The sequence below is a fragment of the Leucopleurus acutus genome, assembly GCF_964270905.1.
Source record: "Leucopleurus acutus genome assembly, chromosome: 8".
Lineage (NCBI taxonomy): Eukaryota > Metazoa > Chordata > Mammalia > Artiodactyla > Delphinidae > Leucopleurus > Leucopleurus acutus.
Window position 1 is genome coordinate 19,666,011 of NC_139151.1, and position 14,263 is coordinate 19,680,273.

A 14,263-nucleotide genomic window follows, 5' to 3' on the forward strand; every position below is an offset into this window, starting at 1 on the left:
CCGCATCTGTGAAATGGGGTAATGACACTTATCTGGCCTCCCTCCCAATGAGATGATAGTGAACAGAATCGGAAGCCAACTTCTGTTTTTAGGTTACATAGGAAGCATTTATAAAGCAAAGGTAGAATCACTGCTACTATTTCTTTTCGGTTGAACCACATGGAATTGCCAACGTGCAGCCTTTTGTGACATAAAAAGCGGCAATTTCACGTATTCGAACGAATAATCTTTCGAAGGAAAAGCACTGGGCAGAATCACTGTAACAGTATTTGAAATGTGTTTTATTTACTTATACACTACCTTGCTCCAGAAAGGGTTTAAGGATATGCAAAATCGGATAGTATTACCTAAAACAGGAATAAATGAAGAAAAGTAAGGACAGGAACAGGGTAGAGCCAGGACTGAGGTTAAAAGGGCAGAAACAAATAGCCTATTTTACAGTTGGGTTCCCAATTGCTGGTTTTGGAAGTGCTGCCATATTTACAAGGTCTGCAGTGTCTGTGAGATGGAAACAGGCTCAGGAGAAGTGACACTGTCCATGGTACCAAGTTCAGACAGGAGTGTCCTGAAGGTCCTCATGAGGGAGTGTTCTTCTCAAAGGCTCTTTCTGTTTCTGATCCTTAATCTGGTAGGCTGGTACCTCTTACATCAGAGATGTGAGACAGGAGCCAGGCAGGTGTTAATGTGGCAGGTAAGGTCTGAGATGCTGCCGGGAAGCTCCCACCCACAGCGCAGAGCCTTACCCGGTCAGGTCAAGGTGGCCCACGATCAGGCTCCGTCCATTCTCTGTCTGCGCGAGCTGCAGCAGCAGGGCCAGGGTCTGCTGCCGGATGTTCGGGACCCTGGAGGCCAAGAGGGAGGGCAGCAGCTGGCCCATGTCGGGGCACAGCACAAGTAGGCGCTGGTTCTCCTCTGCAAAACACAGGGCACGTCCGTCTAGTGCAGACCATGACTGCAGTCACACCAGTTTTGTCTCCCTACATCTCAACGGGAAACCCAACTCTTCCCCATGCATTTGAGAGGCAGGATAATGAAGGGTAAGAGCATGGATTCTAGAACCAGACTGCAGGGTCTGAATGACCAAGAAACGACCTTAGCTGAGTCATCAACCCCTGTGCTCCTTATCAGTAGGACGAGGAAGGCGACCAACATAACAGAGTTGTCGTGAGGATCAAGTGAGTTAATACGTGATGGTGCGGAGAACAGGGGCTGGCACACATACATTAGCTATTACTATTATTCTGGCCAGAGGCCTCTCGGCGTACGGTGTTCAGAAATGTGAGGAAAGGAAAAGAAATCAGCTAAATGGTGGGAGAGCTTTAGACCATCGATTTTCATTTAATGGCCAGAGCAACTATTTGAGTTTTTTCTAGAAAGCTAGAATGATCACATGAGAACGTTAATTAATAAAGAATGCTCCCCTTCCTAGACCATGAGCTATTTCCAGGGCGGTGGCATCAGATTTGCCCGCACCCCACTTTCGCCTGGTGCATTTTCTAACGAGGTACGTGAATTTGAGAGCAGGCAGAGGTACAGGCTGGGGTACGAGGCTAAGCTATGAAACAGAGCAGAGTTTGTTTAGTTTACATAAAAATGACAAGTAGCTCAGTGCAAACAATTCAAATAACACAACGTGTATACAGCTGAAAATGAAAGTCCTCTTCTCTCGTCCGTATCCCCTCCAGGTAAGCCCTTTCCCTAAGGGGGCTAGTATTCACCCTTCTTATGAACAATGTTAAAATATGATACATCCCATCCTGAAACTGGCTTTTCTCTCTCAGTCAGCACTACATCACAGACATATTTCCACGTCTTTACTTTTAAGCATTCCTTTGTCCTTTTTAAAAACTGCTCTGTATTTATTGAATTGGATATACCAAGGTTTCATTGATCTGAGATACAGCATGTATGTCACAGGCTATGTCCGACAGTATTTTTCCAGATACTAAAGAAAGATGTGACCCCAAGGTTCACAGAAACCTAAATGGGCTGCAGGGTGAGGAAGCTGGGCTGCACGGAGGGAAGCATGTCCAATTCATACTGAGGAAACACCCGGTCACCAAGCCTGCCTCCCTAACCCTTGGGCAGGGCGATTTGCAAAAACACTGCTCGGAGCTGGTGCAGTGTTCTACAAGTAGCAGGGCACCTTGGTTAGGATATTAGTCTGAACGTAATTCCCTGCAGGGAAGAGGCCCCCTGTTTCTCTAGAACTTAAGAATTCTAGAATTTAACATGATTCCTCCACCCTACTAAATCAGGAAAAAAATCATATTATCTCATACTCAGCATTTAATCGTTTACAAGCTGCATTTACAAGCTCTCTCGACAGCTCCCCACAGAAGCCTGTGCATGGCACACACAGCTATCACTCTTCCCATTTTCACTGTTTCGTGTCCAAAGTCAAACATTTTCCCCTCATTAAAAAAAAAAATACAATTGTTTTAAAAAATGAGGGAAATACCTAAAATTTTTATTGAGGTCACTAAAGTGATAAGATTGTACAAAAACTCAGTGAACCCCGGAAGAGGCTAATATGCAAAAAAGGAAGAGTTACGGTAAATAACTCCCCATAGCATGTTACTGTCCCAATATTAGGCATTAATTAATCAGTGTCACAAGAGGCCGGCAGGGATGGTTGTAAATCTCATGATGCTGAAACCGGTACTGTGGTCAGCAAAAAAGAAGCACTATTTTTCAGCAGACAGAAAAGGAAAAACTCTGCCTGCCTCACTGCCAGTGCACGAGCCGAAATCACTAGTCTGCAAAGAGCCAGGGCAAGTGCCCAGGTGATGAGACCACGCATGATGCTGACCGTGACCTTGCCCACTGTGGAGGAGGCTGCGAGGCTGCCGGAGACACGACTGCAGCGCAGGTCTCGCTTTGATCCATATGCTTTTCCAGGGAAGGGTCTAGACCGCCATCTCCAGGGCCTGTCCTAGAGGAACAATCCTGCCTGCCCACACCCCCGCCCCGTAGCCCTCCCATTACCAGCGCATTAACGATGATCGATGGTTATTCCCTGGCTTACCGTTCTCACTGCACACCGCTTGCCAGAGCCTGAGAACAGACATGCATACTGTCTCTTCCACTGCATCTTTTCCTGCTGTGGAAAAGCACCTACAATGGGCAAGGGAGAGCAATATTAAAACTGCAAATCAGTCTTCATCTTCCTTTCAGCTGGTTTTATTTCACCTCCAGACTCCTCAAATGTGGGTTTAAGAAAGTCACTTCCTAATCCAGAGCCGCAGGTCACCAGGACCAAAAGGGACTGCTAGGACCTCAGCTGAGAGCTCCAGGACAAGGATGCAGCTGAGGAAGCTGGGTCTGCACAGAGGGAGGGTGGTGAGCCAGGGGGCAGGGCGTTGGCTGCAGCAGGACCAAGATGGGCCAGCAGACCACTTAGGGTTCGTGAGCCTCATCACACACACAAACGTGTGCCGGTGACTCCGACCCACACCAGTGTCCTAAGCCATGGGAACTGCACCAGAACAACTGAAATACAAAATAAATTTAGCAAACTACCTCCTGCCATAGGGGTCTTTCTTCAGATACAACGATAGATGAGATCAGCCAGGAACCAGCTGATCTCATTTCCTGTTATGATCAGCAAAGTCCAAAAGAGGACAAGAACAAAGAGCAATCTTGGAAAAACTGGTGGGAAACCAGCAAGAGTGGCCATTTCTCTGACTCTGAAGTGCTTGGAGGAACCCTGGGAAGTTTTCCTAACCCAGTATTGACTGAAGGTAGTACCATCCAGTGATCACGCTGCCTGTGTGATGAGTGTCTGATTTCATGAGAAATGGTTGTCTTTCCTTGCTTTGATGCCAGGCTGTCTTTACAAACATCCCTACCTTCTTATGACCTCATTCTCACTGATGATACTGAATCCATTGTGTGTTCTGAATAAAGTTCGTTCCGTGCCTGAAACAAGTTCAGAGAAAACCGTGTCATCAGACTCCTGAACTGTCTGGCTGATGTCTAACTGTCACAGAGCCAGATGATAACAGAAACCCAATATGGAATGTCTAGATCACAAAATCCACAGTCCTTTTCAGAGAAGGAGAGCTGAGCCCGGGGGGCCCCAAGAGTGATCTGACAACTCATCATTCTGTAATCTCTAGAGAGTCTCCAGGAGCCGCTTAACCTTCTAGAAGAACAGGCATATCCATCTGTTCTTAATAAATGTTTATTTCAAAGCTGTTTCCAGGCTCTAGAGAGGAACCTATAATCTCCAAGAAACTACTGCAGGGGTGTTTGAGCACCCTCCACTGTACACTGAGGGAAATCAGACTCCATCCATTTGTACAAACATCATTCTGTCACTGAGTAACAACACTGGTTTCAGCCCTGGGTTCAGTAATTACAGAAACTATAAAACAGAGCACTGTGGCTCTCGTTAGCAGGAGCACAGCTGATGTTTGCTCTGAAACTGTCTCCACATCCTAAGCAGCCATTAAGTGTAACTGGGATGAACGTTACAGTTTATCCTACAAAATTCTGTCTTCCATTCCTCTACGGTTGGGGGGAAATTTGTGGGGCTGATACAGGGTGTTGGTGGTGTACACGGGGTCTGTGTGGGGTATGCAAAGGGTGTGCGGGTATGTGCAGCACGTGGGGAACACCCGTGAGGGGTGAATGTGTGTGGTGTGCTTGTATGTGATATAAGCATATATGGTATATTTGTCCCACACGCGTGGTGTCTGTGTGTGTGTGTGTGTGTGTGTGTGATATAAGTATACATGATAGTGAGCACACGCTGTGTGCGTGTGTGTTGTGAGTATATATGGAGTGCATGCCGTCTGGGTGTTTTGTGTCGTATTGTGTGGTGTTTACAGCATGTGTGTCATGTGTCAGCATGCTCTGAGGAGGGGATGGAGCTGGGATGGGTTATGTTTCTTAAGCACCCCCTCTAGCACCTACATTATAGTAGACCTTCAATCAATATTGGTGGAAGGAAGGGAGGAATGGATTCTTTGCCTCGTGAGGACAGACCTCTAAACTCTGTCCCCTTATACTGACAATATTCATGAGATCACACACATCGCTGGCTTACAATCCTTCATCATGTCAGTCAGGATTTCAATCCCCCCTGCATAGAACAAGGGGATCTGATCAGGCTTGGAAAGAATTTCCAGAAGATTCGTGGTCGTCACGGCTGTATTCGTGCCTGAATCCAGTGCTTCCTGGGCTTCCTTCTCTTGAAGGTCTGCTTTCTCCCGAAGATCTACCTGATTCAGGTAGTCTAGCAAAACAAGAAGGAAAACACAACAAAACCCTAACAATCAACATGTCCACGCATGGAGCAACCTGTTTTTGAGGATGGGAGGCTGAAAGGCAGAAAGCATTAAAATAATTCAGACTCATCTTCAGCAAGGAAAATTTTAGGAGGCGTGTACAGTTTCTACCAGGAATCTTAAAACATCTTGGGAATTATTCAAGGACAACACTGTTCCTTGTCTAGAAGGCTTGGAGGGAGGATGGTGGAGAAAAGGAGGAAGGCCAAGAACAGAGGAAGAGGAGCAAGGCTGGGCTGTTATGAGAGGATGTGATTGTGCAGGGCTGGGCGTGGCTGTGCTTGCGGCCAAGTGCAGAGAAGGCATGGAGGACACCCCAGGACCGGGGCACAGAGGGGAGGTGCAATTTGAACAAGGACATCGGCAGGAAGTCTCACCTTTCACCTGTGTCTGCAGCTGGGGGTTTATTTCTAAGATCTTCTGATAACACTCTCTAGACTGGAAGAAAGAAACAAGGTCTTGAAGAGTGGTTAGGGGCGAACGGTGATTATAAGACAGGCACAGGGTATCATTATCTCCTCCCAGCCTCCCCCGCTACCCGCGTCGGAGGCGGGCATGGGGAACGCAGCATGCATTTGACATTTTGTTTAGGCTTCTTTGGTTCTGTGGGGCAACAGGTATTATTTCAAATTTTATTTTAAAAAATAGTGTTGTCAGATACAGCCTGTGATGGAAAACATCCAGTCCTCAATTCTCGTGGCTCATGTCTGGCTGGGATAAGAATAATCATAAGGTAAATGCAAAATTCAGATATGATATTTGCACTGAGAAAGAACAGGAGGCTACCTGTCAGATATGCTCACAGGGAATAAGGAAATAAATGAAGCTAGAAACACTGTTGACAGAGACTTGGGAACAGGAAGCGAGAACTGCCTATTTAAACGTACAGGCTGCAAAGATCTGGTGAGGGGTCTGTTCACTGGCCATGGAAGAGTCAACTAGAACACTTGAGCGTGAGAGGCTCACTGAGGACACTGTTAGATAGAAAGTTTCTGGAAAAGAAAGATTCTTGTTAATGGGGCATGATGATGGGTTTAGGGCAGTACAGTCCTCAGGGCTATCAATGTGACCAGTCACTGAAAGAAAAGGCTCAGAAAAAAAACCCCCCCAAAAAAAAAAAACAAAGAAACATTCTGAGATATCCTAAAAGCTCAAGGCTCATCTAGAAGATTAGGATTAAGAAATGAACTGAAGAAAAAGCATCACATTAAAACAGAGAATAGTGTTGCAGGATATCAAACATGGTAACTGTAATAGACTGAATGTTTGCATCCCCCCCAAATTCAGATGTTGAAAGCTAACCCCCAATGTGATGTATCTGGAGGTGGGGACTTTGGGAGGTGATTAAGTCATGAGGGTAGAGCCCTCATGAGTTGATTAGTGCCCTATTAAAGAGACCCCAGAGAGCTCCCTCACCCCTGCTGGCTGTCTATGAACTAGGAAGCAGGTCCTCACCAGACACTGAATTTGCTGGCATCTTGATCTTGGATTTCCTAGCCTCCAGAACTGGGAGAAATAAACCTTTGTTGTATAAACCACCCGATCTATGGTGGTTATAGCAGCCCAAAAGGTCAAGAGAGTAACCCTGTATCCAACTTCTTTTTAACCCTAGCTCTAATCTATCAGCAATTCTTATTGGCTTCACTGTCAGTATATAAGCAGAACCCCAGCACTTCTCACCACCTTCATCATCACCAACGTGGTCCAAGCCATCATCATCTCTCACTTGGATAATCTGTTGCAATAGCCTTCTGACTGGTTCTCTCTTCTCACATGTCAAGATATATTCTCAATACAGCAGAGTGATCCTTTAAAACATGAGTCAGATCATTTCTCTCCTTTACTCAAAACCCTCTGATGGCTCCCAGCTCACTCAAAATAAAAGCCAATGTCCTTCCAAAAACCTGTAGGGCCCTAGGGGATCAGTCCCCCACGTATCGCCCCCAGCCTGCTCACCTCATCTCCTCTCACTCCCCTCCTTGCTCACTCCATTCTAGCTAGCCCTCTATCTGGACCACTCTTCCACTGTATAATATATCCACATGGCTTGCTCACTTCACTCCTTCTCTTCCTCCAGAGAAGCCCTCCCTGACCACTCTCTGTAAAACCAATCTCACCTTCACCACTTCCTGATTTAGTTTTCTCAGTAACACTTATTGCTACCTAACATACTACACATCTACTTATTTGGCTTCTATCTTGGGACACGTCGCCCCTACCACAAGAATGTGAGTTCCCTTAAGTCAAGGATTTTGTCTTGTTTGCTACTGTATTCCTGTTGCCTAGGACAGGGCTTGGAACATAGACGCATGCATTAAATATGTGCTGAGTGAATTAATTAACTGAATGAATGAATAAGTAAATGGAACTTGGTGGAGGGGGGAGATTAATATTTTCCTTTTTACTTCTCTATTATTTGACCTTATTACAATAAGTTTGCATTACTTTTAGAATTAAAATCCAACAAAGAATAATTTTTTAAAATGTACAACGGGGGCAATTTTTATATTTTTAAAAATAATATATCTTGTAAATGGAAAGATATCTCATGTTCATGGACTGGAAGCCTTAATATTGTTAAGATGGCAATTATCCCCAGGTTGATCTACAGATTCAATGCAATCTCCATCAAAATTCCATCTGGCTGAGTGATATTCCATTGTATACATGTACCACATCTTCTTTATCCATTCCTCTGTCAATGGACATTTAGGTTGCTTCCATGTCTTGGCTATGGTAAATAGTGCTGCAATGAACAATGGGGTGCATGTATCTTTTTGAATTAGAGTTTTCTCTGGATATATACCTAGGAGTGGGATTGCTGGATTATATGGTAGCTCTATTTTTAGTTTTCTTAAGGAGCTCTTTTTTTAGTTTTTTTAACATACTGTTGTCCAATTTACATCCAACAGTGTAGGACGGTTCCTTTTTTCTCCACACCCTCTCCAGCATTTATTATTTATATTACTCAGCCATAAAAAAGAATGAAATAATTCCATTTGCAGCAACATGGATGGACCTAGAGATTATCATACTAAGTGAAGTAAGCCAGACAGAGAAAGACAAATATCATATGATATTGCTTATATGTAAAATCTAAAAAAAATGATACAAATGAACTTATATACAAAACAGAAATAGATCCAAAGACACAGAAAACAAACTTATGGTTACCAAAGGGGAAAGGGGGAAGAGGGATACATTAGGAGTTTGGGATTAACATATACTCACTACTATATATAAAATGGATAACCAACAAGGACCTACTGTATAGCACAGGGAACTATTCAATATTTTATAACAACCTATAAGGGAAAAGAATCTGAAAAAATTGGTATATATATATATGTATAACTGAATCACTTAGCTGTACACCTGAAACTAACACAACATTGTAAATTGACTATACTTCAATTAAAAAAAAATTCCACCTGGCTTCTTTGCAGAAATTGACAAAGCAGATCCTGAAATCTGTATGGTAATTCCAGTAACCCAGAATAGCTAAAACAATCTTGAAAAAGCAGAACAAAGTTAGAAGACTCACACTTCCCAATTTCAAAATTTACTACAAGCTGTAAGAATCAAGACAATGCGGCATAGGTATAAGAGTAGACATAAACAAATGGAATAAAATTGAGAGTCCAGAAATAAACCTATGCATTTATGATCAATTGATCTTTGACAAGGGTGCCAAAATCATTCAGTGGGAGACAAGACAGTCTTCTCAACAAATGGTGCTGGGACAACTGGATATCCACATGCAAAAGAATGAAGCTGGATCCCTTCCTCACACTATACACAAAAATTAACTCAAAGTGGATCAGAGATCTAAATGAAAGAGCTAAAGCCATAAAACTCTTACATCTTGGATTAGGCAACGGTTTCTTAGATTTGATATCAAAAGCACAAGCGACCAAAGAAAAAAATAGGTAATTTAGACTTCATCAAAATTAAAAACTTTTGTGCTATGATGTGAAAAGACAACACAGAGAATGGCAGAGGATAGGAGAAAATATTTTCAAATCATTTATTTGATAAGGGACTTGTATCCAGAATTTATATTGAATATTATATTACTATATATAATATTTATATTACTTTATATTGAATATTTATATAAATATTCAATTTATATTATATTGAATATATTTATACTCAATATAAAAAGATAAATAACCTAATGAACAAATGGACAAAGGATCTGAAGAGACATTTCTCCTAAGAAGATACACAAATGGCCAATAAGCACGTGAAAAGATGCTCAACATTATTAGCCATCAGAGAAATGCAAGTCAAAATTATGAAATACCACTTCATCCTCATCAGGATGGGTATAACAGAAAAGAAAAATAAATAACCAGTATTGTTCACGATGTGGAGAAACTGGAACCATACACTACTGGCAGGAATGTCAAATGGAGCAGCCACTTTGGAAAACAAGACGGAAGTTCTTCCAAAGGTTAAACATAGAGTTATCACGACTCAGCAGTTCCACTCCTAGGTGTATAGCCAAGTGGACTGTAAACATGTGTCCACACAAAAACTTGTACATGGATGTTCGTAATAACCAAAAGTGGAAACAACTTGAATGTTCATCAACTGACAAATGGATAAATAACATGTGGTATATCCATACAACAGAATATTGTTCAGCAATAAAAAAAAAAATTACTGTACATACTACAACATGGATGAAACTTGCAAACACTATGCTAAGTGAATGAAGCCAGTCACTAAAGACCACATATTGTATAATTCTATTTATATGAATGGTCTAAAATAGGCGAATGTATAGAGACAGAAGTAGATCAGTAGTTGTCTAGGGTTGAGGGTGGGGTGGAAGGGAGGGGAGTGACTGCTAATGGGTATAGGTGTTTTTGACAAAGTGACAAAAATGTTCTAAAGCTGATTGTGGTGATGGTTGTGCAACTCTGTGAATACACTAAAAACCACTGAATTGTATACTTTCCAATAGGGGAATTGTTTGATACGTGAACTATATCTCAATAAAGCTGCTATTAACAATATCCAATATCTTAGTGTGTATATCTCCCTGTATGGTTACTTTCAGGAGATGAGATTACAAGTGAATTTTGTTTTTTCATCTTTTTGCTTATGTCTTTTCTCTCCAGAGATGCTCATCCCAGGACTGGACGGACACTGGTAGAAGATACTGCAGAAGAGATTTCTACAGCAGGTGGGGCTATTATCAGATGACACTCAACATCCTTCCCAGCTCTAAGATCTTAAGATTTACCCTGGAAAATACTAAGAAGTGGATTAATATCTCATCAACTTGGAGGAATGTGGTTCTTCTCTGAGACAATCTGAAGCACTGCTCCGAGATCAAACATGCCACTTAAGGTTCCTCTAGCACTTACCACACTGTAGTTCTTTAGGGCCAGGTGGGCTTTTCCCATGTGGAAATATGCTTTTGTGCATTTTTCATCACACTGCATAACAGAGAATCACTGATCAGATGTTCTGGAAGATTTGAAGTTATCAGCCCCTCCCCCAACCGCCCAGCTAATAGGGATAGGGCAGTGCTTTGATTCTCAGGACAGCCACCAGAGTTGACAATTAAGACTTTTCTGTGCATCTGTAACCAAACTAATTGATGCCTGCAAGGAGCCTGGATGCACAAGTAAGCTCTCTATTAAATTAATTCACGATACTTGCCAGTTTTCATTTCCATCTAATGAGACAACTAGGACACAAACCAGAAACCTTTAGTTTGGAAGAGCTCTTGACCTTGGCTGAACGTTAGAATCACCCAGGTGCTTGTGAAAGTCCTGATGGCCCAGCTGAAACTCACATCGATTAAGTTATACTAGTGGGTAGGACCCAGGCATCAATAATTTTTTTTTTTTTTGCGGTACGCGGGCCTCTCACCGCTGCGGCCTCTCCCGTTGCGGAGCACAGGCTCCGGTCGCACAGGCTCAGCGGCCATGGCTCACGGGCCGTGGGATCTTCCCGGACGGGGGCACGAACCCGCGTCCCCTGCATTGGCAGGCGGACTCTCAACCACTACGCCACCAGGGAAGCCCAATAATTTTTTAAACTCTCCAGGTGATATAAATGTGCAACCAAGTTTGAGAACCACTGGTTTATTAAAAGGGAGGAAAATTTACGCTGCGTAAGCAGCTGAGGTTACTATTATATATTTATGTTCCTTCCTTGAAATAAACCATGACATATAGACTAAGAACTTGCATTCCTATCACTTACGATCAGGAGGGATGCCCCCTTCAAAACTTATGAAACTTATGGCTGAAACGATACCGCTTGCACAGGGGGCCCTGCACCTGCCTGCTTCGAATTATTATAACTCCAGAGGGAATGATGTGGCACAAAGACATAAACTATAATTTAAAGCACCCAGTTAATTCATTGAATCCCTTTTATGTGCCAGGCATTGTGCTTGGTTGGATGCCATCAGTGGTATAGATGTAAAGAGGTTAAGGGTCCAAGCTCAGGCGTCTAGAAAGTCCTGGGTGAAGCCCTATCTGCCTCTCACCAGAAGTGGCACACTGGCCAGGCCACCCAGCTTTTCTGAGGCTCATTTTCCTCATCTGCAAAGTGGAGATCATAATAGTGTCTCTCTTGGGCTACTGTGAGGAGGGAATGTGTGTTAAACACTGTGGTACCAGGTAATAGAGGATTAGCTGCTGTTGTTGCAGTTACAGCAAAAGCAATCCATCTCAGGGCAAAAAGGAAAATTTAAAGAAAAGCTAAAGAATAATAGAAGGGGTAACAATAATTGTTATATTTGGAGAGGCCTTTATAGATGCATTTTCATGAATATCGTTTCCTGATTCGTTGCTAAGTGAATGACAGTAATAATATTAGTGCGTTATTGTTCAGTCCTGACCATATGGTTCACATGAATTACCTCATGTAAACTTTATAACAACTCTATGAAGTAGAGATGATTATTAACCCCATTTCACATATGAGGAAACTAGGGGTTGGAGAGGTTCAAGGTCACATAGATAACTAAGTGGAAGAGCTGGGATTAAAATCTAGCCATTTGACTCCAGGACCCAAAGGCTTAAAAATTACACCAGATCTCCCTCAGAAAAGTGCTATAGCAGTTGAGTAGAAGGAAATCCACTCTGAAGACATACAGTCTAACAAAGACATACTGTGTTTCAGAGGATGCAAAGACAATCACATGGAAACCTGCGGGGTGGGGGGCAGCTGAAATACAGATGTGAGAGCCATTTGCAAGAATGACAGTTGACAGAGGAGACGAGAGCTTTGAGGGAGAAACTGTAGGAGGAAGAAAGGCAGGGAGCTGTGGAGTGAACCCTGGAGAACTCACAGAGGATGGAACTGAGGAAGCAGGAAGGGAACTGTCAAAGGGAATGGAAACTCTGGCACCGCAGCTCGCAGAAGCCACCTGTTCACAGTACCTTCACCGGCAGGGCGGCAGGGTTCCAACAGGGGAAAAGGAGCCCCAGATCGCGTCCACGTCCCACTGTGCCATCGCGAGGGGTGCATCGTGACCACATTTACTCAGACACTAACACAAAGGGCCACTAATGGATTTTCTCACTAATAGGCCCTTTCTCCTTTGATGAGGTACCAACCCTCACCAGGATTCTCTCAGTTGAACCCCAGGTCCCCTCAAAAGGAATCCTGCCTTCAGAGGAAGGTGCAGTTTATTGTGCAGGAAGAGTTCCGCCAAGAAAGAAATGATTCTTATCCTAATTAAAACCAGCTTCGCTGCCTTATCTTCCCTGACTAGGAAGATCAGTCTTGAAATGTCATCACGTGGGCTTGTCTCTGCCAATTCACAAGTGTCAAAAATATTAAACCGGCATGAAAGTACTAATACTACGAATAATGGAGTGCCGCTGACATTCACTGCTCATATTTAAAAGGAGTGAAACTTTTTCTTTTAATTCACAGCTTCCACGTAGAGCCAATGATTGTTAGTTTTTAGAATTCCTTATACATTTTTCCCATCCCTCCAAGTGTTTACCCAATCGTCTTCAACGGGAGCCTTGCTGGGCGTTTAACAAGGCTGGCCGCTGGGTGTCAGCACTTTTTAATGTCAGCTGTGCTGGGCCTGCTTTGCCTCAGTTTCACCGTTAATAACATCGTGTTTCAGTGAACATTTGGGAATGGGCCAGTGTGTCCTCCTGAATCAGCACGAGGCTGTGACTACCTCTTTGGTCCTTTTCAGATCAGAAAAGATGCTCCTGGAAGCCCCACAAGGAGATCTTGTTTCTGCCACTGAAGGAATGAAAGCCACACCCAGGGATGATGGGGTTTCCTGGATTCTGTGGAGAAGCTGTTTATAGTCAACAATTCAGGGCACCAGCCTACAGTTAGGCCAACGTTAGCTATGTGATCCCACACAGTTTACTTAGTTAATCTCTGAGGCTCTGTTTCCTTGTCAGAAAGATGAGCATAACTGTGGAATTGACCAGAACAGAAAAGAAGGCTGTGAGGCTCCAATGAGACAGCTCACGGCCAGCGTGCAGCAAACGGCAGCTTTTGCTGTTATTGCTGAAACACCAGAGAAAAACGCCCTTGCCTCTTTCTTCTCTTACAGATGATAGTAGAAAAAAGTCATGATCATATAAGGTGACAAAGCAGGCTAATGGATCTCCACTGGAGCTGTGGAGAACCTAATGGCGCCAGTCTGGGGCAGTTCTCATCACTTAAAGACTGTCACGATGCAATGGGACAAGGTGTCCCCCACACCATATCTTCTAGGGGGTAAAGAAATCAGGCACTCCAGATATCCATTTTGGTGGGATGCTCGTGTTTTATAAACCATTGTTAGTAAAGGTGAGCTTCGAATTCCCCTGTTTTCTTGCATACCCTTTCAATAAAAAGTAAGGAAGCAGGTGTGGCCAATGTGCTGCTGTTGCGATGTGCTCTTGTCTGGGGGCCACGCTCACGAAGCTGGGGTAGGCAGTGCTGGACCAGGGGAAGCTACGTCATAGGATAAACCT

At 43.5% G+C, this 14,263-nt stretch overlaps 1 protein-coding gene across 1 annotated transcript in view; it reads right to left on the minus strand.

The window, feature by feature from the left end:
• TTC12 (tetratricopeptide repeat domain 12) overlaps positions 1-14,263 on the minus strand; it is a gene marked incomplete at its 3' end in the record, with an annotated part of 46,508 nt that overhangs the window by 18,347 nt on the left and 13,898 nt on the right. The window contains exons 7-12 of the mRNA XM_082844414.1: positions 10,676-10,747; positions 5,672-5,732; positions 5,054-5,242; positions 3,852-3,921; positions 3,029-3,117; positions 744-912 (exon numbers count right to left, since the gene is read on the minus strand). Coding sequence (XP_082700540.1) covers positions 744-912; positions 3,029-3,117; positions 3,852-3,921; positions 5,054-5,242; positions 5,672-5,732; positions 10,676-10,747 — 650 coding nt within the window. The remainder of the gene's footprint in view (positions 1-743; positions 913-3,028; positions 3,118-3,851; positions 3,922-5,053; positions 5,243-5,671; positions 5,733-10,675; positions 10,748-14,263) is intronic.